The 26,454-nt window shown below is 45.3% G+C and overlaps 1 protein-coding gene across 1 annotated transcript in view; it reads left to right on the plus strand.

The window, feature by feature from the left end:
* Positions 1-26,454, plus strand: part of LOC124711476 (glucose dehydrogenase [FAD, quinone]-like) — a 161,532-nt gene that overhangs the window by 121,035 nt on the left and 14,043 nt on the right. Inside the window, exons 4-7 of the mRNA XM_047241582.1 lie at positions 700-902; positions 10,970-11,271; positions 14,656-14,889; positions 23,348-23,694. Of these exons, the coding sequence (XP_047097538.1) occupies positions 700-902; positions 10,970-11,271; positions 14,656-14,889; positions 23,348-23,694 (1,086 nt within the window). The remainder of the gene's footprint in view (positions 1-699; positions 903-10,969; positions 11,272-14,655; positions 14,890-23,347; positions 23,695-26,454) is intronic.

Genomic DNA, 26,454 nt, shown 5'->3' on the forward strand with positions numbered 1-26,454 from the left:
GTTCCAAAAGCCTACTGCAAATCGACGTTAGTGATATAGGCCTGTAATTCAGCGGATTACTCCTACTCCCTTTTTGGGTATTGGTGTGACCTGTGCAATTTTCCAGTCTTTAGGTACGTATCTTTCTGTGAGCGAGTGGTTGTATATAATTGCTAAATATGGAGTTATTTTATCCGCATACTCTGAGATGAACCTGATTGATACACAATCTGGACGGGAGGCCTTGCCTTTATTAAGTGATTTAAGCTGCGTTGTTACACCGAGGATATCTACTTCTATGTTTATCATCTCGGCAGTTGTTCTTGATTGGAATTCAGGAATATTTACTTCGTCTTCGTTGGAGAAGGAGTTTCGAAAAACCGTGTTTAGTAACTATGTTTTACTGGCACTGTCAAGAGTGACGTCCGCAGCTCGTGGTCGTGCGGTAGCGTTCTCGCTTCCCATGCCCAGGTTCCCGGGTTCGATTCCCGGCGGGGTCAGGGATTTTCTCTGCCTCGTGATGACTGGGTGTTGTGTGATGCCTTTAGGTTAGTTAGGTGTAAGTAGTTCTAAGTTCTAGGGGACTGATGACCTCAGAAGTTGAGTCCCATAGTGCTCAGAGCCATTTGAACCATTTGAATACCATGGTGGTGATGGAATGTATGGGACTATCTCCCTTATGTCGGTGTGCAAGGTACAGCGTGCTGTCGCACTGCGCAGGTACTTCCTCAAGTCGGAGGCGACGGCGATCCCTGAGCTGGCGGCGGACCGCGTGTTCCACAACACGGAGGGCCCAGTGGCGGTGGACTACGCCCCCTACCACACGCCGCTGGCCGAGGCCTTCCTGGAGGCCGCCAGGCTGCTCGGCTTCCCGCAGAACGACTACAACGGCGCCACGCAGATCGGCTCCTCCTACCTGCAAGGTAACAGCTCGAGCCACCCCACCCCACCCCACCCCACCCCACCCCTCCCCACCTCTGCTACTGCCGCTCTCCTTGACATGGACGCAACGTGCACACAGACGACTATCATGCACGATGTAAATAAGCTCATCACACAAAATGTTAGCCACTGCTCTTAAACGATCACACTGACAGTTTTAGAGCGATGTACGTGTTGAACTGGTTCCAGGCCGTCATGCCATCCTCCACCGCTGACCCGAGTCACGGTATTCGAGTGGTGCGTTATGGCCAGACGGCTGTACTGAATCAGTGCTGGAATATGGGTCGACCTGGAATCGTGGCAGCGTGGCTGCCGCATCTGGACGTGCCCACGAACGAAGCCTTCATAGAGTTAGTGCATCAGAGAGGACTGCCCAAAACGTCTGCAAAGAGTTGTGTCACTCACAGGCACATAATACTGCATAAGACCAATGATCGCAAAAAAAAAGGAACTAACCAGAAGGGGCCAGAGAAGAGTGTCACAGTAGTTTTCAAACCCGCCAAGAATTGCTGCTGTCAGGGTGTGCAGGTCCATCCCGACCAGTTTCTCAGCCAACACCGCACTGTGAAACGCGCGAAGTGGACATTTGCAGTCTGGTACCGTAAACCAGGTACACATTGACGGATTTTCAGGTTCAAACATGATTATCACGACCACTTTTTAACTTCTGTTCATATTTATATTAGTGAATATAAGGGCTTGTGTGAAAATTTTACATAATAATTAGTACAACACATTTTCTAGACCGCAGACGAAGTAATTGAAGAGAATGTACATCGTCAGACTTAATATCGATTCGGGGTACATCGACCAGCCTGTACTTCCCCCGCCGGCCGCGGTGGTCTAGCGGTTCTAGGCCCTCAGTCGGGAACCGCGTGACTGCTACGGTCGCAGGTTCGAATCCTGCCTCGGGCATGGATGTGTGTGATGTCCTTAGGTTAGTTAGATTTAAGTAGTTCTAAGTTCTAGGGGACTGATGACCAAAGATGTTAAGTCCCATAGTGCTCAGAGCCATTTCTGTACTTTCCCCACAGCTGTCAGATACCATCCCCTTTGTGGTACATACTTCCGAAACACCCTGAAACGTTCGTTGACTATCCCGAAATAAATACATTAATTTAAATTTTTCTTAAGTGCTTTTTTAACCCTCACAAAATGACGTAGTATTGTACACAAATCAAATAGTGTGATTCATCATCAAAATTACAAATATACACACACATCAAATAAGTTTCGCATCACCCCGGTTCCAAGAACTCCTGAAGATAGACGTTCACTGTGGATATTGTATCACAGACACAGTCCCTTTGACTGTTCAGAGATGTCACTAAACCCGCTCAAAGGTGTAATCAGCCATACATGAGCAGCACCTATTAGACGGAGGGAGTCCGACAGCCAGTCAGTTCCAGTCATTCCAGCAGGAAGGATGTACACGGCTCGTGTTGTCTCTAGTTCAGCCACGCCTACACGGTCAATACCGCGGTTCGATCGCGCCCGCACTGTTACTTTGTGCCAGGAAGGGCTCTCACCAAGGGAAGTGAGTGTCCGGGCGTCTCGGACTGAAGCAAAGCGATGTTGTTCGGACGTGGAGGAGATACAGAGAGAGACAGGAGCTGTCGATGACATGCCTCGCTCGGGCCGCCCAAGGACTACTACTGCAGTGGATGACCGCTATCTACGCATTATGGCTCGGAGGAAACCTGACAGCAACGCCACCATGTTGAATAATGCTTTTAGTGCAGCCACAGGACGTCCTGCTACGAGTCAAAGTGTGCGCAATAGGCTGCCTGACGTTCAACTTCACTCCCGATGTCCATGGCGAGGTCTATCTTTGCAACTACGACACCATGCAACGCACTAGAGATGGGCCCAACAGCATGCCGAATGGGCCGCTCAGGATTGGCATCACATTCTATTCACCCATGAGTGCCGCATATGCCTTCAACCAGACAATCGTCTGAGATGTGTTTGAAGGCAACATGGTCAGGCTGAAGGCCTTAGACACACTGTCCAGCGAGTGCAGCAAGGTGGAGGTTCCCTGCTGTTTTGGGGTGGCATTACGTGGGGCCGACGTACGCCGCTGGTGGTCATGGAAGGCGCCGTAACGGCTGTACTAGAGTGGCCAGCATGTTCTCCAGGCATGAACTCTATGGAACATGCCTGGGATAGATTGAAAAGGACTGTTTATGGACGATGTGACCCGCCAACCACTCTGAGGTATCTACGACGATTCGCCATTGAGGAGTGGGACAAATCTGGACCAACATATGGATCGTATGCCACGACGAATACAGGCATGCATCAATGCAAGAGGACGTGCTACTGGGTATTTGAGGTACCGGTGTGTGCAGCAATCTGGACCACCACCTCTGAAGGTCTCGCTGTATGCTGGTACAACATGCAATCTGTGGTTTTTATGTGCAATAAAAATGGCGGAAATGATGTTTATATTGATATCTGTTCCAATTTTCTGTATAGGTTCCGGAACTCTGGGAACCGAGGTGATGCAAAACTTTTTTTGATGTGTGTAAGATACCAGTATGGAGTACCACACGCATAGCACCAAATTTAGCTGAGCTTAATACCTCCAATTTCACCCCTGTTAGACCCAAAGTCCACGTTTCAAAACATCCATTGCACTTTGAATTAAGGTTACCAGTTCTCCATTTATCTGGAGTTTGTGGCCAAACAAAATTCATTCCTTGTTTCCGGAGATATTTGACATTATATGTTACACCTCAATCACTGCCTGGACCACAATAGCTTGCAATTTTAACTTCCAAATGAGCCTTCGTCTATAGACTGATGGTTAATATATGTCTTCCTTAGTTCCACGCTGTCATTGGTATCAACACTGTGTAATAAATTGTGTATCTGTAATACTGGGATGCTAATGACCAGGGGTGAAAGTAACCCCGAAAGAGAGGATCATGCACTTGACCTCAGAAACCGTAAATAGTGACAGAGGTACAGGGTGAACGTTGATAAAACTTTGTCTCGAAACCTGGCAGAAAATCTAGAGAGATTCTGGTCGTACGAGAAGTATGCTAAGGGCAAGATGCAATCAATGCAGCGCGATAGCAATGGAGATACTATCGGAGACAGTGCTGCCAAAGCAGAGTTACTAAAGACAGCCTCCGAAATGCCTTCGCAAAAGAAGACGAAGTAAATATTCCAGAATTCGAATAAATAACAGCTGCCGACATGAGTAACGTAGAAGTGAATGTCCTCGGAGTAGCGAATCAACTTAAATCACTTACTAAAAGCAAGTATTCTCGAAATTTGAAAAGTTGTGGTAACTTCCTATGGGACCAAACTGCTGAGGTCATCGATCCCTACGGTTACGTACTACGTAACTAAAACTAACTAACGCCAAGAACAACATGCACACTCATGCCCGAGAGATGACTGCTACCCCGCGCGGCGAAGTCTTCTGGTCCACACTGTATACGAATTAGCCTACTTTCAGAGTATACTGATGCAACAGCTCCGTACTTAACAATTATATACAACCGTTCCCTCGACGAAAGATTCGTACCAAAAGATGGAAAGTTGCACAGGTCACATCAATATTCAAGAAAGGTGGTAGTAGTAATCCACTAAATTACAGACCCATATCATTAACGTCCATATGCAGCAGGATTTTTGAACATATATCCTGTTCGAACATTATGAATTACCTCGAAGAAAACGGTCTATTGACTCACTGTCAACATGGATTTAGAAAACACAGTTCTTGTGAAACACAACTAGCTCTTTATTCGCATGAAGTGTTGAGTGCTATTGGCAAGGAATTTCAGATTTATTCCGTATTTCTGGATTTCCGGAAGGCTTTTGACACGGTACCACACAACCGGCTTGTAGTGAAATTGCGTGCTTATAGAATAACGTCTCAGTTATGTGACTGGATTCGTGATTTTCTGTCAGAGAAGTCACAGTTCATGGTAATTGACGGAAAGTCATCGAGTAAAAGGTAAGTGATTTCTGGGTTTCCCTAAGGTAGTGTTATAGGCCCTCTGCTGTTCTTTATCCATATAAACAATTTAGGAGACAATCTGAGCAGCCATCTAAGTTTTTTGCAGATGATGCTGTTATCGAGTAGTAAAGTCAGCAAAAGACCAAAACAAATCGCAAAACTATTTAGAAAAGATGTCTGCATGGTGCGAAAATTGGCAACTGATACTAAATAACGAAAAGTGTGAGGTCATCAACATGAGTGCTAAAAAGAATTCGTTCAACTTCGGTTACACGATAATCAGTCAAATCTGAAGGCCATAAATTCAACTAAATACCTAGGAATTACAATTACCATCAACTTAAATTGGAAGGAACACACAGAAAATGTTGTGGGGAAGGCTAACGAAACGCTACGTTTTATTGGCAGGACACACAGAAAATGTAACAGATCTACTAAAGAGACTGCCTACACTACGTTTGTCCGTCCTCTTTTAGAATACTGCTGCGCGGTGTGGGATCCTTACCAGATAGGATTGACGAAGTACATCGAAAAAGTTCAAAGAAGGGAAGTAAGTTTTGTATTATAGTGGAATAGGGGAGAGAGTGTCATTGAAATGATACAGAATTTGGTGCGGACATCATTAAAACAAAGGCGTTTTTAGATGAGGTGGAGTCTTCTCACGAAATTCCAATCACCGACTTTCCCCTCCGAATGCGAAAATATTTTGTTGACACCGAGCAACATAGGGAGAAAAGATCTCCACGATAAAAAAAAGGGAAATCAGAGCTCGTACGGAAAGATATAGGTGTTCATTCTTTCCGCACGCTATATGAGATTGGAATAATAGAGAATTGTGAAGGTGGTTCGATGAACCCTCTGCCAGGCACTTAAATGTAATTTGCAGAGTATCCATGTAGATGCAGATGTAGAAAACCGACAAACTACATGGACGGATTCCTGACTGGACATGAAGGGAAACCGCGCGACTGCTACGGTCGCAGATTCGAATCCTGCCTCGGGCATGGATGTGTGTGATGTCCTTAGGTTAGTTAGGTTTAAGTAGTTCTAGGGAACTGATGACCTCAGAAGTTAAGTCCTATAATACTCAAAGCCATTTGAACCACTTGAACCATGAAGGGAAAAATGTCCTATGAACATGTGTCCGGAAATGAATCGTTGCCACGATAGATGGCGCTACAAAGAAAAATTCCTTTGACCGCGTCTGTTCCTTTTGCGTTGCAAGCTGTGGGACAGACGAAGCGTACGGTAAGCTGCAGAATGGTCCGGTGTTCGTGACGGGAATAAGCCGAGATGGTGATTGCGTACGGCCAATCAGATGGAAACGGTCGTGAGGCAGCGCGGCTATACCGAGACAAGTACCCTGACAGACACCAACAACATCACACCACATTTCAAGCTGTTGTGGGCGTTTGTGTGATCATGGGTCCTTTCAGAGAGACGAGAGTGCAGGGAAGAGGCGGACCGTGCGTACATCACATTTGGAGGACCGAATTCTACAGCATCCTGAGAAGAAACCTACTATAAGCTCCAGGCAAGTGGTCCGCCAACTTGGTGTAAGCCGAATAACAATTGTGTGTCCTGCATGATAACCGCTACTATCCCTACGACCTGAAAACCCGTGGACGCCACTTTGAACGTCTGCTGTGACATCGATGTGATGTTCCGGGACGATTTGTGCCGTTGCACGCACACTGTCGATTTCCTATGAAGGAACTTTATTCCTGCAATAAGACACTCAAACGAGAGCCAGCAGAGAGCATTTCCTGTATGAGTGGTCAAAGAAACTACGGCGGCTTAGTATACCCGGTTTACGATCACCTCAGAAAAGACCACTGTGCACAGCGGCACTTACAGCTCCACGTCTTCAGTGGGCCAAACACAGAAATTGAACAGTAACTGAATGGAGGCATGTAATGTGATCGGACGAGTCGCCCTTTTGCCTCTTTTGAAATTGTGCAAAGCCTGGAGTGCCCCAATCCCCGATGAAGTGTTGAACCCTCTATGTATGGAGTTCGGAGGTTGTTCTGTGACGTATGGTGGTGGTTTTTGTACCACTGCTTCTGCCGACTCCTTCACGTTACCGAGATGTTTAGTTCAATAGTGTCGGTGACAAGTGCTGCCTTTTCCTCTATATCTTCATGATGAGTATGCTGTGGACACTTCCCTCTTCCAAGATGGCAGCAGCCGTGCTCATGGGACTGGTTTTATGAACACTCCGGCAGCTTATTACAGCTCCAATAACCTGTTAAAACAGCCGATGTTACTTCCATAGTAAAGATCTCTGACTATGTGGGACAGGTGGTCAAATCTAGCACTCAACGTCCCCACATATGTAGCTCCATGGAGCTCTATCATCAATGAGTGGCGTACCTTGAGAAAGTTGTGGATCCTGTTCCTCGGCAAATAATCAAAGCTGAATGCAGTGTCACCAGATGTTAGTGTGATTTCTCCTAGAGACAACTAATTTTAGGACCAATGTGCGTGTCCACTCAATACAGAGTTTCCGCTCTTATCGCAACGTTTGTCATCCTATTTCACTGTCAGCTTCACAACGAGAACATTGCGAGATTTTTCATCTTTCTGGCGTTTTGGGAGATCCATAGATCAATTAAGAGGGGACTTCAAGAAGTAAGTTACACATTGTTATGACAGGCCAGGTACACTTTATTGCATGATGTCTTCGACTACACACAGATAAAGATACGTGACACTATTTTTCAACACAATCGCCAAATCTCTGCAAACAGCGGTTGGAACGTTCTACGATCGTTCAGTTCCACGGCGACAGAAATCCGCTCCTCGCTCACACAGCCATCCGAGAACCGCTATGCGTTCCCATTGTCGGAAAATCTGTGGCTGCTGCGAAGTAGTTCAAAATGGTTCAAATGGCTCTGAGCACTATGGGACTTAACTTCTGAGGTCATCAGTCCCCTAGAACTTAGAACTACTTAAACCTAACTAACCTAAGGACATCACGCAGATCCATGCCCGAGGCAGGATTCGAACCTGCGACCGTAGCAGTCGCTCAGTTCCAGACTGTAGCGCCTAGAACCGCTCGGTCACCCCGTCCGGCGTGAATTTGTTCCTCGATTGTATGGATACTTCCGTCTGTGGTGGATGCCGATGACCATCCTTCCCGATTTGATATCAGTTCACTTTGCCTGGACGCAACATTGGTTTTGGTCTACGTACAGCTAGAACTTCACCGTTAATTTGTGCAACTTGCATCATTTTCTCACAAGAATCGTACTTTCCCCGCGTACTTTAGAATTTGGAGTACGTTTCCAGTTGCCGCGTCATTTCACTTCCGCACCGCGGTGCACATGTTACCCGTACCATAGCAGAACTGTGTCTGCAGAGAACAACAGTCTAGTTGCCCAACGGCGTTAAGCTTGGGACGGCGGGAGTAGTTAACCCTTTGAAGTCCCCTCTTATTTCATGAATAAGTGAAATAAATCCTGTAACAGACACTGTTAGTGCTTCCAGTCTCATTCACCAATGTTACGAGAACCATTACTTCGGATGGCCGTAAATTAGACGAAATGATACAGTTCACGTTCTGCGGGGTTTTTGCTGCGAACAGTTTGAGTACCTTACAGCTAAGCGTCGAGAACGGCTGCAGTTCGTTTTCATATATGGACTCCTGCCGATGGTCGGAACGTACAGGAAAAGCATGTTAATCTGCACAGTATCAGTGTTTAATTTTTGACCACATGACGTAAAAGTTCCACATTTCGTAATGAGCTATGATGTTCAGAAATCGACTCGCGACTAAAAGAAAAAAAATAGGTTCTAATAGAGCTTCTGGTAAAATTTGGACAATGTATTCCTGAAAGAGAAGAGTAACAATAACTTCAGCTTTTCTGCGGGTGAGGTGATACATTTCCTTGTTTACTGCGGCACTCTTTATTCTGCGATTTACTTGGCTTATCGAGTGTAACAAATGACAGTCGGAAAGAAAATCCGTTTGGTTTGCTTTGAATGGCTGAACGTGACTTGTGAATCTGTATCCTGGCCTTATCCTGTATCTTCACGAGGTCGGCAAGTTAACTGGTAATGTTAATAGTAGAAGGTGGTCGGGTGCCATTCCTACCGGCAACTACCCCCCCTCTCCCTCCCTCCCCCCCTCTTCCTGCCCCATATGTAAATTGTGTGCCCCCTTCTGTGGGTCCACGTAAGCGTGAGAAGATTTTTCGAAATATCTGCGTATCGTGTAACTGAGGCGAGACGTGGGAACCAGCATGATGTTCACCTGGTGGGATGCTGAAACCCGCCTAAAACCAAATCCAGGCTGGGCAGCACACTAGCATTCGTCGCTAGTACGCTGGGCGGATTTGGGGCTGGCGCGTCTCCCCAATTCTCGGAAGCAGCGTGCTAACGTGTGCGACTATCCGGGCAGTAAGTTCGGCATTCATACAGCTTTGAATGTGTGTTGAGAAGCCGGCGCCTAAGTGCTTGTAGTCTGAAACCTTTCACTAGGAGTACTTGCTTTTGCTTTCTCCGTCCTCACAGCTGTTCAGCTTCTTCAGCTGTCTTCCAGTCCTCCAGTTTACTCCTCACTTTCTTCAGAAGGAAAGCTGCTCCACTACTCGGTTTAACTACTTCGACTGTCATACCTGCCAGAAAGTACCTCGTAAATCTTAATTTGTGATTTGTTAGGTATAATCTGTAGAATTAACCTGAACGAATATATAACAAGCGGAAAATAAATGCCTAAATACCCCATACTCCGGCAAACAGTCTTACGTATTTAGGTTGGAAACTGCATTTTGTTGTTCTTGGTATCGCGCTTATTTTCCAGATAGTGGTAACGTTTCCGGAGGAATATAGCACTGGCCCAAGAAATATTAGCCTTTGTTACAGCGCTAACGAATACCGTGAGCACGAATGTACAAGTCGCATGTAATACGCTGTGCACTAATGTTTGTGAAAGCTGAATCGTTCAGAAAGAATTTTCTGAACGGAAATAAACTCCAGAGGATGTGAAACACAGTGAATTGGCAGTAGCTGCTCAAGATTACGTGGAGATAGTTTACACGAGACGCCAGCAGTTAACTCTTGTGCGAGTGATGACGCACATTTATGCACTTACAACGTATGATCATTCAGTAGGGACAAAAGTACGAACCATTTGAGTTTACAGACTTCGACATTCGTTACCTCTACCGCTAAAACATCTCTGCTTGAATTCTATGAGGCTCCACGAAAGCTCAGCCTTTTTACCTTATTACATAGCGCAAAACCACGCATAAAGTGGACTGCAAGTTCAGTAGTATACACTTGGTTGAACACAGAGACAGTCCAAGGTCGTAAAACACAAGCGGCAATGAAAATCCGGTAAACAGTTCCGTGGTACTGCAAGCAACAGCGTTTTCTTTTGTGTCTCGTAGTAGGGTTGGCATCTGGCAGCTTAATTAACCCTGCCATAATGGCAGTACATTAGGACTTTGTTTTTATGAAACAGATCTGGTGATGGTCATTAAAGACCGAAACCGGTAACCTGTTAACAAAAAGTTTGTGACCATAGACGTAAATTAAAGGAAAGTTATTCTATCGACTTGTTGAGTCCATGCTATGTCGAGCTGCTGCATCTACGCCAGACGAAAGGGGGGACCGAGACGATAGTAGCAGGCAGTCCGTGACTTTTGTTATGTCTCTGTTAAATTAACACACACACACACACACGCGCGCGCGCGCGAAAAATTTGTGTCCAGTAGAATTGCATATCAGACGCTGTATTGCCAAGTAAAAACTGGTTTTTATACGAAGTTACAAATGATGTAACCGATACCAGCCGGTATCTGAGATTTCATACTGTGCGTTAGACACAGCATGCCGTACACGGTAATATTTCATTGTTTTATGTCATATACCTGACAGCGAGAACCAGCCGGAAACGCTTCCTCGCCCACTCTCAATGAACTCTGGTCCGTGCCCCCACTCCGCTTTGCCTTTCTCACAGCCGCCCTCGTCCTCCTCCCGCACACTCCTGCCGCCCAGCAGCGACCCGCTCCGCTGGAGCACCCTCCCCGCACGCCCGCCAGCTGACCGCCGCCGTTGCCCCCGCAGTGACGCTGCGCAACGGCACTCGGTGGTCGTCGTCGCGCGCCTACCTGCACCCGGCGCGCCAGCGGCGCAACCTGCACGTGCGCAAGCGCTCGCTGGTCACCAGGGTGGACGTCGACCCCGAGACGCGCAGGGCGCGCGGCGTCTTCCTGGAGCGCGCCGGCCGCCGCGGCTACGTGCGCGCGCGCCGCGAGGTGGTGCTGTCCGCCGGCGCCATCAACAGCCCGCAGCTGCTCATGCTGTCCGGCGTGGGGCCGCGCCGACACCTCGAGGAGATGGCCATCCCCGTCATACAGGACCTCGCCGTAAGTCTCACCTGCGTGTCTCTCACACTGTGAGGCGGAGGCCCGCTACAGGCCTCTCCCCTCACATTTCATCCCGTTTGCCAACGGCACGTGCATACGAGATTCTCTTACTTCATTTACTTCCCGGTTCAACTTTACCTGTCGTCTTTCCACTTGTACAGCGTGTTGTTTACCTGAGTGGCTAGGGAGCAGCGTGTAGCAACGCCTAACATTCCATTCTTGTGCTAGTTTCTCTCCATGAAATGCGTCTGGTGTTGACCACGCGACCTCCTATTCGCTGGAGCGAAAACAAGACGAACTTTCGCATGTTCTGGAACATGCTGCTGGTCACTTTGAGTACAGAGTGTGACGCCAGTTGGATGATGCTGAGGGAATTAGATTAGGAAATGAGACACTTAAAGTAGTAAAGGAGTTTTGCTATTTGGGGAGCAAAATAACTGATGATGGTCGAAGTAGAGAGGATATAAAATGTAGACTGACAATGGCAAGGAAAGCGTTTCGGAAGAAGAGAAATTTGTTAACATCGAGTATAGATTTAAGTGTCAGGAAGTCGTTTCTGAACGTATTTGTATGGAGTGTAGCCATGTATGGAAGTGAAACATGGACGATAACTAGTTTGGACAAGAAGAGAATAGAAGCTTTCGAAATGTGGTGCTACAGAAGAATGCTGAAGATTGGATGGGCAGATCACATAACTAATGAGGAGGTATTGAATAGAATTGGGGAGAAGAGAAGTTTGTGGCACAACTTGACTAGAAGAAGGGATCGGTTGGTAGGACATGTTCTGAGGCATCAAGGGATCACCAATTTAGTACCGGAGGGCAGTGTGGAGGGTAAAAATCGTAGAGGGAGACCAAGAGATGAGTACAGTAAGCAGATTCAGAAGAATTTAGGTTGGAGTAGGTACTGGGAGATAAAGAAGCTTGCGCAGGATAGAGTAGCATGGAGAGCTGCATCAAACCAGTCTCAGGACTGAAGACCACAACAACAACAACAACAACAACAACAACAACAACGTTGCTGTCGAAAAAATTAAATCCAGAAAAATAATATACAATTCTCTTGCTTACATAAATAAAACTTTACTAAAATTATCTATTAAAATACATTTGACTTCATTTTAACGGCAGATCAAATTAAAAATACAAACTATGTGATTTTTGAACTTCCGCACCAGCAGAGGTACGTTATTTTATCATAGATGAGACGCACACAGCGGCTGAAATCTAGCTAGATCTGCAATAAACAGATTATTTGCGAGTGACTGCTATAAATTTATCAATTTCAACACTGCTTTTACATTTCAGGACGAAAAAATCCGCTCCAGTTGTACTTGACAAACCCTTTAATGCTACACACGACATTGGTTTCAGAGTGTAAATCCCGTATTCAGACGGTACGAAAACACACAGAAAGCTAAGAGGGTTTATTCATAGAAATTAATTAATATTAAAAGGGCCTTCGCAAGTCCTGACATAGGGTTGTACCTTGACTGCGTACGAGAAAGTCGTAACAATCACGTAAAGTATCCAGCAAATTTATCAAGTATCACGCGAGATCCCGTGCGGATGACACATGAATAGGTTCTCTGAGTCAACCAGTACCGCACCGAATAAAAGAGTCCTGACCGAAAAAAAAACCATGAATGTAACAGCAAAGAAGCAGACACTGGCGGCGCATTGTAATCTATGAACCAACTGCGTTTATGTTAATTAATTTACGAAGAATGCCTCTTAGCTTTCCTTGTTTTTTCTGTAGCGCCTGAAGATCGCGTTTGCAGCCTGAAACACGGGTCGTTTGTATGATTTTATCGGAATAAAGGATTTGTTAAGTGTTTATTCATCAAGAAATAGTTTAGCGGCAGTTGTGGATGTCCCTTAAAGAGAGTATTATGCCAGCTCTTTTACAGGGTGACAATTACTGAAGTATATGAAACAAAATCGTCGTAACTTCTGAACGGTTTGCGTTGGGACGTTCAAACTGCACGGTTAGTCGCGGGGCATGACGGGAATTAGTATGCGCATGCATAGTTTGGTTTAGCGACGGAGCTCTTTGGATTGGTTCGTCAGTAAGCAAAATTGGCGCATTTGGGGGACTGAAAATCCCCATTTCTCGATCGAGAAGTGTGTTCACACTGAACGGGTGACCTGTGTGCAATGTCCAGTCACGGAATAATCGTTGCGGTATTCCTTGATGCCACGGTGATCACCGAATGGTACGTGAAGGTTTTGGAAGATGATTTCATCCCCATTATCCAAAGTAACCCTGATTTCGACAAGATATGGGTGATGCAAGACGGAGTTCGACCCCGTCGAAGCAGGAGAATGGTGCTTGGGGACCGCATTCTGGCTATGGGGTAGCCATGGGCCTCGACTGGCCGCCATATTCTCCGAGTCTGAACACATGCGACAACTTTTTGTAGGCCTTTATGAAATGGTTCAGCCGACCAGAGTGGCCGAGCGGTTCTAGGCGCTACAGTCTGGAACCGCGCGACCACTACGGTCGCAGGTTCGAATCCTGCCTCGGGCATGGATGTGTGTGATGTCCTTAGGTTAGTTAGGTTTAAGTAGTTCTAAGTTCTAGGGGACTGATGACCACAGCAATTTAGTCCCATAGTGCTCAGAGCCATTTGAACCATTTTTGAAATGGTTCGAGTGGCTCTGAGCACTATGGGACTTAACTTCTGATGTCATCAGTCCCCTAGAACTTAGAACTACTTAAACCTAACTAACCTAAGGACATCACACACATCCATGCCCGAGGCACGATTCGAACCTGCGACCGTAGCAGCAGCGCGGTTCCGGACTGAAGCGCCTAGAACCGCACGGCCACTGCGGCCGGCAGGCTATATTAAAGACTAGTTTTACAGCAATAACCCCAAAACCATTGCTGAGCTGAGAACAACCACTTAGGAGGTCATCGACAGCATCGACGTTCAGACAGTTCAGCGGGTCATGCAGAATTTCACCATTCGTCTGCGCCACACCATCGCCAATGATGGCAGGCACATCGAACATGTCATAACGGAAATAGGAATATCTGTAGTGACGTTCACGTGTTGAATAAAGTGTGTGCACGCCGTAGTTTGTAATTACTTTACTTTTTTTTTCATGTAGTTCAATAATTGTCACCCAGTATATTACTGAGGGAAGAAAATACAAAGAGAATAGTACAAACGCAATAGTTTGTTATGAAGTGATACTACGACATAAGAATCTCGTTTACTGTGGCTAGCACAACGTAGTGTTTGGACAATATGTGGATCGATGGGATGAGGCATAAGCTGTCCGTGAGAAGAGACGCTGACTTCTGTAAGCTGGTTACAACCTGTTAAGAATTCAACGGTGATTCTGTAAGTTGTACGTTGTGATAACTCTTCCGCAGGTGGGCTACAACCTGCAGGACCACGCGTCCATCGGCGGCCTCATGTTCGTGGTGAACGAGAGCGTGTCGCTGCGCGCCGAGGACATCCTGGGCCGGCGCGACAACTACGTGCAGTTCCTGGCGTACGGCCGCGGGCCCATGGCGGTGCCCGGCGGCGCAGAGGCGCTCGCCCTCTACGACACAGAGGACCCCGACAACCTGGACGCGCACGCCGACATGGAGATTGAGTTCCTGGTGAGCCGTTCTACTAAGCGTAAGCAGGTGGGGGAGAGGAAGAGGGAGAGGTGGGAAAAAGATGTCGTGATGTGAAAATACAAATGTTTCTTCACGCTAGTATCGACATATGCTGTCGATATTTGAATTATCGATATATCGGTTGACCTGTGTTTTCTGCCGAATATCGATAGCGATATTTTTTATTGCCTGTCTTTCATTGATTCTAAGTCACTACAGTTCTCATCAGTAGATTTCTTGCCCATTCCAACAACAACCAATCTTCGTAATCTCACAGCAAGTGTCTTACAATGGCTTTAATTTCATATTCAGTACTACAAACGAGCGCTACATTTGGACATGAATGTTTCTAAACTGCATATTCATGAAAGCGTGTTACCTGCATGTGTCACTTCTACCATTTCAAATGATAGGTACAAGGCGCAAAATGCACACGTTTGGTGACAGCACTGTGTGAAAATGGTGGAAATTATCACTCCCTGCTCCCGAATATGAGGCAGAATGTGTGCTTTTATTACCCCCTGAATGCCTGGATCAAGAAAATGACAGATGCACAATAAAAGTAACGTACACTCGGCACAAATAACGCACATATTACTGCACTGGTGTTTAATGGAACAAGGGCTTTGTTGTCTGAAATGTGTATGGTAAGTACAAGTACAACATTTCATGTTCAGAGCACGTTCAGAAGTGTTTCACTCGCAAGAAGCCGACACTACTTCCCGTCAGACATTTCGCTTCTGCTTGCTCCTCACTTGTTAGGCACGTCCGGCACGAACAGTGTGCACAACAATGTCGCATCTCGGTGCAGCATTCCGCACGGCGCATGCCACCTACTGACGAGACAGCGAAGCCGTTCACGCAATACCTACAACACACACCGAAGAATGACGCAACCTGACGCCCTCTAACCAGTCGTTTAGGTCAGGGGTCTCCAAACTTTTTAGTCTGCGGGCCACATTGACTCCTCCACGAAGTCATAAGGGACAAGATCTTCCTAGTGGGACTAAAGCACCCTAGCACTCCACGATCACCGTAATGTAAGGCTAAGGGAAAGATGAAATCGCAAAAATCTAAGCTTTTGGGAATAGCTAGCACTGAAACGAACTACGATTTTTATTTAATTTTGATTGGTGGACGTACCTGACCGAAATTATGGCGTATTTTATTCTGGCGAATTTCACCGACAAAAAAGTATGCCACTGCACATTCTTCACGAAAGCGTCCTGCAAAGTTAACGAAATCTCAAAATCATTGTTAGCAACACTATTACTGCAAGACGTAACAGAGGTAGAGTATGTCAACGCAGCGGCGCAACAATATGTTTAGTTATGTAGTCTTGTAGCGAGTAGCAGAGCCAATGTCGCGGTGTATTGGTCGCGATAGGCCTGGAAACTCAACTGTTGGCAGTACAGGTACCACCACCTCAAATATTCGGCGGGCCGGATACCGGGGATGTCCGGCCAGCTAACGCGGGCCGGTTTGCCGGCTCTCGCGGGCCGTAGTTTGGAGACCCCTGGTTTAGGTGATGTGCTCCTGTTAGGCCGTTATCGCGAGGTGACTTACTGTATAAAGTTGAACCGAACAAAGTGGCAGTACATAGTTGTACGATCCCAAAGCCGTTACACATGTGCTTTGATTGTGTGCAGAAAGTGTTAACGTTTTAATAACAGTGTTTGGGTAGACTTCAAGTTGATTTCAGTTGCCAAAACAACCATGTCTGCAGGAGAACACATTACACAAAGAGCCCTATTAATGGCTACCGCTGAAGATTACTGGTTTCATTAATTAGTTTTTTCGTAAATAAGTCGTCCTGTAGTACACTGTGTCTCTTTTATTCATTAATGTTGGAGACAATGAAGTAATTGTCAGTTTTTAGAAGTTAGTTCATCATTTCTGTGACTACCATCAATTTTTTTTAAATTCCTTTGAATACTGAAAATACCGACCGATATATCGATATTTTCGTCTCGATAATTACGATATCTTCTATAAATATCGATATTTTTGAGAATTTGTCCATCCCTTCAGGGCGGGGGCTGGCGTGCTGAGTAACACTGCAAATTCACTATCTACATAGGCATAAAAATAATCGAATTTAAAGGAAATCACACGTTCTATTTTCCGCGTTATTTCGCCATCATGTTGCAGTACCAACAAAAGCAAAGAATCTCAGTGCTATAATGGATGACAGCCTTACCTAAGCAGGAAACTTTGGCTTTAAGGACGAATTTTCAACACAGCCGGAAAAGGCTTGTTCCATGAAACATCTTCCAGACTTTTGGACATTGTGATGCTATTCTAGACCGTGTCAAGACTGAAAAATGTTGAGGTGTATAACGTCTGCAATAACATTACCTTTTTACGTAGGTAGTCATAAAAGTAGCGAAATCTCTTCAAATCTATTACATGGCCAAAATTTTGACGTATGTGCATGCGATTTATTCCTGCGTTGTTGTCCTGAAAGGCATGAAACCGGAGATACATAGACTAAACGTACGTGATTTATACCGGACTGAAAGTTTGTTAAGCATTAGCTCCTAGTTGCTTGTGTAACTGCGGTTGCAAGGGCTTATGGTGTCTTATATATCTGTGGTGTGTGTGTGTGTGTGTGTGTGTGTGTGTGTGTGTGTGTGTGTGTTTCTTTACGTATTTTTCAGTGTGATAAGTGGTGTCATTACAAAGTGTTGTTGCCCATCTGGGATTGTTCCCTGTATGTCCAAGGCTTCTCCAATGGTAAGTTTTGCTAAATGATGTGTTTGGATCCACGTACTTTTATCACTGTTTCTGTTTTTTTAGCTCAAGCTTTTCAATCGGCACTGTTGTTAAATCATCATCATCCTCAGCAGCAGCAATCATTAGGTATATACAACTCAATAAACATCCCACTGTTTATTTGTCTACATATTACTCTCCACCTTACGCTCTCATGTTAATACTATACTTTTGTAGGCACGTTGTCCAGCCTTAAAAAAGGATTACGTACGAAAGTAAGTCCGAAATAGGCCCTGAATTGAAATGCATTCTCAAATACAAGGTTTAGGTCCATTACTTTACGAAATAAACGATTGACCGTAATATTTCGGACGTACGACCAAGAACAGGAAAGGCTTATTTTGCGCAACAGTTTCACATTGGGCATAGAAAATAACTCATTGATTTACGTCGATCTGATTACTCACACCAAACATCTAAATTTACTTAAAATGATTCAAATGGCTCTAAGCACTATGCGACTTAACTTCTGAGGCCATTAGTCGCCTAGAACTTAGAACTAATTAAACCTAACTAACCTAAGAACATCACACACATCCATGCCCGAGGCAGGATTCGAACCTGCGACCATAGCGGTCGCTCGGCTCCAGACTGTAGCGCCTAGAACCGCACGACCACTGCGGCCGGCAAATTTACAAAAAAAAAAAGTGTAAACAACGGTGCTTGTAGCACTGTTGGATGCAATTGTCAAGGTGTACCCAGACTGTTGCCATACCTCATAAATACTACACGAAACAGTCACAGTTTACATGAAATGATTAACTGCAACTCCGCCACGTCTGTCTGCTCCGCAACTTCATTCTGAAAAACAATGCATAGGACGACGGCGCGTAATGTTCACAGTGGTGGCTGAATAGCAGAAAAGTATTCGAAGAACCAGTTTGAGATAGGAGGATTTCTCTCCGCTTATGGAAAGTCCACGCTATGTCGAATGTAATTGTGCTAATTGTAAAGTGCAACTCCGCGTAATTTCGTCTGAGTAGGAAAATGATGGCAACAAAATTCAATTTATTTAGAAAATATTCGAGCAAAACAGAATATAATTACTTCCCAAATGAAGTTAAGTCACGATAACGCACACAACGTTTCTCAGAACACGTGACACAAGAGGTACTTGAAACAAAAAATGTTCAAATGTATGTGAAATCTTAAGCTTACACACTACTTAACCTAAACTATCCTAAGGACAAACACACACACACCCATACCCTAGGGAGGAATCGAACCTCCGCCGGCACCAGCCGCACAGTCCATGACTGCATACTTGAAACAAAAGGAAGTCTGGGTATATAGAATAATATTTAATAAAGCGCCTTGACTGAGAGTGTGACGAATTTAAATGCTGTACTATTCCGATGGACTGATACCAAAACCGATTCTGTACTGCGCATCGAAGATTACTCTCTTCGCAACGGCACACAAGTAACATCTCCGGATGAAGGCTCTCTTTGAAGTAATGAAACATTCCATGAAACTGTCCAGTCTAAATCTCGGAATACGAAGCAGAAATACCGGTACCTGTTAACTACCGATATCCGTGAATGACTAACGAACTCACACTGCAAAAGTTCTCAACCTCTGCTCAACCATGCAACATCTTACCAAAACCGTAGTGCCCATTACGCGAACGAGGCAGGGAGACTATGTTGGACCAGACTCGACGCGCTACTGCACCACAGTGCCACAGTTAGCCATGCGGCTGGCTGGAACCTGACTGGCTCGCGGGACCACTTTACGCATGTGCCAGAGACGACTGCATTTCAAGAAATCGATAGCCTAGTACAGAATGCGGCTTTACAGGGAACCTGCGAATTAGCACTCACGAAATAATTTAGTACGAAAGTTGCAAACGTGACGGATAATTTTCAAGTTTTCTAATGTTCTCTTTCACCTTCCATTGAGGCGTCTTCTCAGTCTTCTCCTGTCTCTCGCCATCCACCAGTGTACTTCCTTGATTCGATCACCACGGGTTCACTTGACTACATGTCTCTCAGCCATCCCCCCCCCCCCCCCCCCCCTCAAAAAAAAAAAAATATCGCTCCCCATCCGTTCCATTTTGTTTTCATTATAGTTATAATTACCTCTTCCACGCTAATCTGTTCTCTGGCCCAGTTTCTGCATCTTTTGTGATCTTTCCTAGTATTTCTCGACATGTCACATAGCATTCTTGTTCCATTATGAACGTTTATCTGACTCTGGAAAGTGGAAACTTGTCATACACGCTAATTGGAAGTTTTCGTTTTCAGGCACGTAGAATGGTTAGTATGCAATACCCTGTTTACTTTACCGAAAGCCGTGAGGGCAATTTTTACTGTTACATTTGGCGGACAGTTAGGAAAACGAAGCTGCTCCTCTTTTGAATCTAAGGATCTGTAAGCGTCCGTTACGATTGTTCACGATAGTTTTCGTAATGTCGAGGCTCCTTGTCCGAATATCCTTTCTGTTCCGAATTTCTCAAGATTTCGATGAAATTATCATAGTCTGTCTCACATCATCTTTAGTGAACAACACAGTTTGAATCGATATCCTTTTTCTCAAAGGCTGACAGTGCAAGTTTTTGTTGATAAAAACGTTTAATATTTTCAGACGTCTAGTAACAGTAAGAACCTACTGTGTTGACACACACGCTGAAACGTGTTTGCACGAGGTAATTTAATTTGGAAATATCAAATCAAAAACACCTTCAACTATCTATATTTACAATGATTCATTGGTCGACCTCGTTATCGGATTGACTATTCCCTTGAATTCTGTCCTATTTTATGATAGACAAATGTTTCCAACTATTTCTTCATTCTGTACTAAGTACATATCCTGCCTTAAAATATTAGTCCCCGTACGTACTGACGTTGCCCTTTGACGTGTTTCTTGCACATTTAGGGTAAATTACGACTTATATATATATAATCTGGTTCTTTTGCACATGTGTGGCTACTCAAGTCGTAACTTTTGCCTTTAGAAGCATCTGGATATTCCCCTCACCATAATGCTGCATTTACCACACGACATGTGAATTTGTTCTTTATTGTGGGTCCATTTTACTGGTTTCCTCTCATGATCGATGGTCGCACTATCCTCTGTACAAGGGCTGTGTGTCATGTAGAAGCGTCTGTCTTTGTTTTCTTTTTTATATTTCCTGCTTTGTGGGAATTCGTTATCCTGTACCACATTAGCTTCAGAGTTATCATTAATAATGTTCTTATTAAATAGGTCGCGCCTTTAAAATTTGTGATTGATAGATTATGTTGACGTAACTTTATGCTCTTGTTTTATTAGTTATTACTAATGTATAGTACATGACGATGCAAGCAGTTAACATGGGATTGACCTCGAATAAGTGGTTCTACATGTTATTATTAGGTGACAACGTATAAATAAATACTTTACCTTCAGAATGTACTCATCAGTAAATGACTGCGATAGTTTGGTTCAGTTGATTCACGGGCATTCACATTACCATTACATACTGGTTGTTTGCTAATATGTAACACCGTGTTTATCTATGCATAACACGCAATTTTGACCTCCGATCACAATGTTCTCTTTCACTATTATATGGCATACATATTTTGTTTCCTATTTTATATTCATACAGCGTGCAACTTCTCTCTCGTTTCATTCCTTAATTTATCTTTCATGTCACTCCCTGTACACTTTGTTTTTTGTTGTATGTTTACGACATATTAGCACCGTATGTAAATTAATTTCTTAAATTTTAAGCAACCCTCCCCCAACTTTCGTTAGATAGTTGACACCGTTATTATTGTTGTATCTGCATAGTGTAACGTCCTTCGGATCTTTAGTCTTGGCTAACACTCAGCAGTAGAGCAATGAGATTGTTATTTCTTGTGTATCGCTATCGACGCTACGAAACAGAACGTTGATGAACTCGCGACTTGTGCGAGATGTTTACTTTACCGAATGTCGTAATTAAATCGTTCATTATCGATGGTTTATCAGTTGCTATTTAAATCCTAATGATAAGTTGAAATTAGTTCCAGTGGCAGAAAATTCCATATAGACTGGTTGTAATCTCAAATCTATAATCAGTCCTAACAGTCATTAATTCGTAACGTCAAGAAGTTTCTATATAAGTGCCGAGCGCTTGAGTCAAATAATGTTGGACCACGTCATCTCTGTAAATAATATTGTTAAACGTCAATGATAAATGCGTGAATTGACACGATGTGCTGGTTTATTAGACACTATTAGTCACTTCCTAACAGAGCCGTGAGGAAGAAGCTCTCCCAGGTGTTGGGGGGAATTATAAATTATATGCTTCGTAAGTATCGCAAAGTTCCATAGACCATTAGTTATTACGAATGAAATTGTCTATCTGTGTTCACTTCCTAAATAGTGTTAACTTCAGGTTGTGTAATTAAAAGTCACTTCTGCCTCATGTATGCAAGTTCTCTATCTGAATTCTAAATAACGTAATATTTGAAGTCAAAGTATCGTTTCACTGCGTCGTAGTAGATCGCAATCATCATTTCTGAAAACAATCTCATTGCGGCTACATGTACGAGCATTCAAAAGCACGACCTGCTTCGGCTGACTCTCGTAACGTAGTGACAATGGATTGAATTATCCTTAGCCATTACTCGCGAATCTCAAAGAGTACTCACACGGAGTATTCTTTGGGAACATTGGTTCTACTTTGCGAATTTTAATTATAATGATTTTGAATTTTGAGTTTGATTTTATTGGAATCCTATGTTTATTTCGTATGTTAATAAATTACTAAGTATTAGATTCCTGATTCAGATACTGGTTAATATCCAAATAGTAGTGTTAACTGGAAATTTGTTTGCTTGTTCAATTTTCATGGAATTTGGAACTTAAGAACCTTCAAGATCGCAGCGCGTCAGCAATCGTAGGTTAATATATTAAAAAACTAAAAAACCGGCTCGATTGCGAAAAAAACCTAGTGTTAACCCAGGTTTCGGCGTAGATGAGTACACCTTCTTCAGAACAACAATAAAACCCACAAGTGCCTAAGAAGACCTTTATCAATGATTAAAAGAAGACCATAGCTATACATTTATAAAGGAAAACGAAAACACAAACAGTAGATATGTACAAAGTCAAAACCACTACTTAATAGTGTACGCACCACCTCACATGGGCCAATGTTCGAAGGGCCATGACCCGCCATAAACTGCAGCTGCAAAGGGTCGCTCACTTACAAGCCCGACCCGCTACCCATGCACATGAGGTGGAGCGTACACTATTAAGTTAAGTAGTGGTTTTGACTTTGTACACATGTAGTGTTTGTGTTTTACTTTTCGTTTTCGTTTACAAATGTATAGCTATGGTGTACTTTTAGTGATTCTTAGGCAGTTGTAGGTTTTATTGTTGTTCCGAAGAAGGTGTCGTTATCTACGCCGAAATCTGGGTTAACACTAGGTTTTTTTTCTCAATCGAGGAGGCTTTTTAGTTTCTTAATAAATTTGGAACTTGTTTTGGGGAAATCTTTGGGAGTTTTGGAGGTAATTTTTGATTTTCATTTCTCGTCCGAGGAAGTGGCATTACAACAGGAGGTTGCCTGAAGTCGCTGTAAAGTGAAGCCGGAACTGGTGTCAAAAATTAATTGAAATTGGTAGTGTAGACGGCTGAAGGTGTTTTTAGCTCGACATTTTATACTGAGTAGCCGCGGTCCTGCAACCACCGTGTGTGCCCGCAGGGCGGCTCGGTGGTGTCGGAGCCGACGCTGCGGCGCAACTTCGGGATCCGCGACGACGTGTACGAGGCGATGTTCGCGCCGGTGGAGCGCGCGCACACCTGGATGGCGTTCCCGCTGCCGATGCGCCCGCTGAGCCGCGGTCGCGTCTGGCTGCGCAGCCGGGACCCGCGCGCGCCGCCGCGCATCCGCCCCGGCTTCTTCAGCCACCCGCGCGACGTGGTGGTGTCGCTGCGCGGCATCCGGCAGGCCATCCGGCTGGCCGGCGCGCCGCCGCTGCAGCGCTTCCAGTCGCGCCTGCACGACCTGCCCGTGCCCGCCTGCCGCCACCTGCCCTTCTCCAGCGACGAGTGAGTGCCGCAACCCGCCCAACACTACACTACACAACAGTCACGGGCTACCTCCCGATATCTCGGTCGAACCTCCTATAGCGCGGCCTAGTGCAGCATCTCGACGCGGCACGGACTCGAGTCTTATCCCCCTGCAGAAATACTGAGCCACGCTGGCTCATCAGGGTGATTTTACCCGCCGTCTACAAACTCTAGGGATTTATCGATGATAGGATTCGGAACAAAAAAAGCCTAATGAACTTGTGTCCGGAAACGCATTGTTTCCGTGCTAGAGACCATTTATTCAATCATACATTGTTACAGAGACTCCGGGTAATATGCGCTGTACCATCCAACCATAGTTACAGTATGTTGTGGTTGGCAGGAGAGCCAACACCGTGTTACTAGAGGCGGCCGAAATGCACGCGTTTTAGCTCACGCAGGCTGGCGTGAGGTCTGGAACAGGACAAGGAAATTAGAATTTAGAAAAACGGACGTAGCTGGTGGAATACTTACCTTTAATCCATTAATGATGAACGTCGCTCTTGACGGTACATGTTATAATCTCAATATCAAATGCTATGGCGCCTTGCTAGGTCGTAGCAAATGACGTAGCTGAAGGCTATGCTAAACTATCGTCTCGGAAAATGACAGCGTATTTTGTCAGTGAACCACCGCTAGCAAAGTCGGTTGTACAACTGGGGCGAGTGCTAGGAAGTCTCTCTAGACCTGCCGTGTGGCGGCGCTCGGTCTGCAATCACTGACAGTGGCGACACGTGGGTCCGACGTATACTACCGGACCGCGGCCGATTTAAAGGCTACCGCCTAGCAAGTGTGGTGTCTGGCGGTGACACCACACAGTATGTGTTGAAAATGGTTTCCATGTGCCTCAGTGCATACGTATACGCGCCGTGGTATGTTCTGTCTCACACATTCACATCGGCCAGCTACATTCGAATAGAGTCAAAGACAACATGAATACTCTGCTCCAGTGTCTCCACATCTGGAATGGGCTTTTGAGACGACCCCATAACCAACTATCGCACAGGTTGAGATCCGGTGACCGAGCAGTCCATGCAGCTGGACCCCCTCGTCCGATCCATCGACCAGGGAAGACAGGACTGAGTTGCGTCCACACGTTAACGGCGAATTGGGCTGGAGCACCATCGTCTAGCAGCCACATAACCTTTCTAATCATCAATAACAGCTCTTCCAGCAGGAGAGGCAAAAATCACCTGCAAGAAGTTGTTAGCAGACGTGGAAGGCAGACTGGTCCCAAAATACGGTCGCCAATTATCCCAGGCCATTCATATCTGGCTGCACCGATGTTGTTTGTTCGCTGTCACCACACCATGGCAGTTCTGCATACTATCCCACAACGACTGTCACGAAAGTTGCAGAAATCACACCGCGTCAAGGTGGCATCATCTGTGACAAGGATGGATGACGCAGATCCCGCAATCGTGGTTGTCTGGTGAAGAAACCAGTGACAAAACTGCTCCCGATGTGGAAACTCTGTCGCTAGTAAGCCCTGCACACCCTGTAAGTGATAATACTAGTAACAACTGCCACGGACAATGTTCCACACTGTGGTCTGACTTACCCTGTACTGGCGGGCCAACTGCCTGGTACTGACACGGCGGTCGCCTTCCACAGTGTTAATCACATTTTCCTCCAAGTCTGGTGTCCGAACATTTCGGGTACGTCCTTCATTATTTCCTGCTTCCTGAAATGACCCTACCTCAGACAAACGGCGAAACGCTGTTGCAAACACTGAATGCTGTGGTCGTCGTCGGCGGGGACAGGTTTCCTGATACAACCTTGCTGCTTGCCGACCGCTGCCATTTACCCTTCCGTAAGCAAACACGGTGTCGGCAAGCTCTCGATTCGAATACGGAACGATTCTGTGCGACGCTGTATCACATCCACTACAGGGTGAGTCAGCCAGAGAAGTGAATCGCACACAACGTTATCAATAAATCGTTCAAATGGCTCTGAGCACTATGGGACTCAACATCTTAGGTCATAAGTCCCCTAGAACGTAGAACTACTTAAACCTAACTAACCTAAGGACATCACACACACCCATGCCCGAGGCAGGATTCGAACCTGCGACCGTAGCAGTCCCGCGGTTCCGGACTGCAGCGCCAGAACCGCACGGCCACCGCGGCCGGCCAACGTTATCAATTAACTATGGCAGGAGAAGGCGCTAGGGCATGACATTTGAGGAATAGTACCACCCTATAGGAGGAAACCATGCATACTATAACTGTGACTGCATGGTACAGCGCGTATTTGACCGCAGTCTCTGTAACAAAGTATGATTCAATAAACGGTTAGTAGCATGAAAACCATGCACTTCCGGACATAATTTCCTTACACATAGTTTGTTCCGTATCCTCTCATCGATCAATCCATAGAGTTTGCACACGATGCGTAAAACAATCACCCTGTATAGCCTCACATAATTGCGACAGTGTTGCCGATGCACGAACTGACTTCTTAGTGATGTCCCATCAACGTTCGGTGGGATTCATGTCGGGCGACCTTGGTGGCCCAAACATTTGTTCGAATTGTCCAGAATGTTCTTCAAACCACTCGTGAACAATTGTGTCCCAGTGTCAAGCCGCACTGTCATTCATAAAAACTACATCGTAATGTGGGAACATGAAGTCCATGAATGGCTGAAAACGGTGTCCAAGTAGCCGAACATCACCATTTTACGTCAATTCTCTGGTCAGTTGTAACAGAAGACCCAGTTCATCCCTTGTAAACATAACG

Source organism: Schistocerca piceifrons, chromosome 8, assembly GCF_021461385.2.
Source record: "Schistocerca piceifrons isolate TAMUIC-IGC-003096 chromosome 8, iqSchPice1.1, whole genome shotgun sequence".
NCBI classification, from domain to species: Eukaryota; Metazoa; Arthropoda; class Insecta; order Orthoptera; family Acrididae; genus Schistocerca; species Schistocerca piceifrons.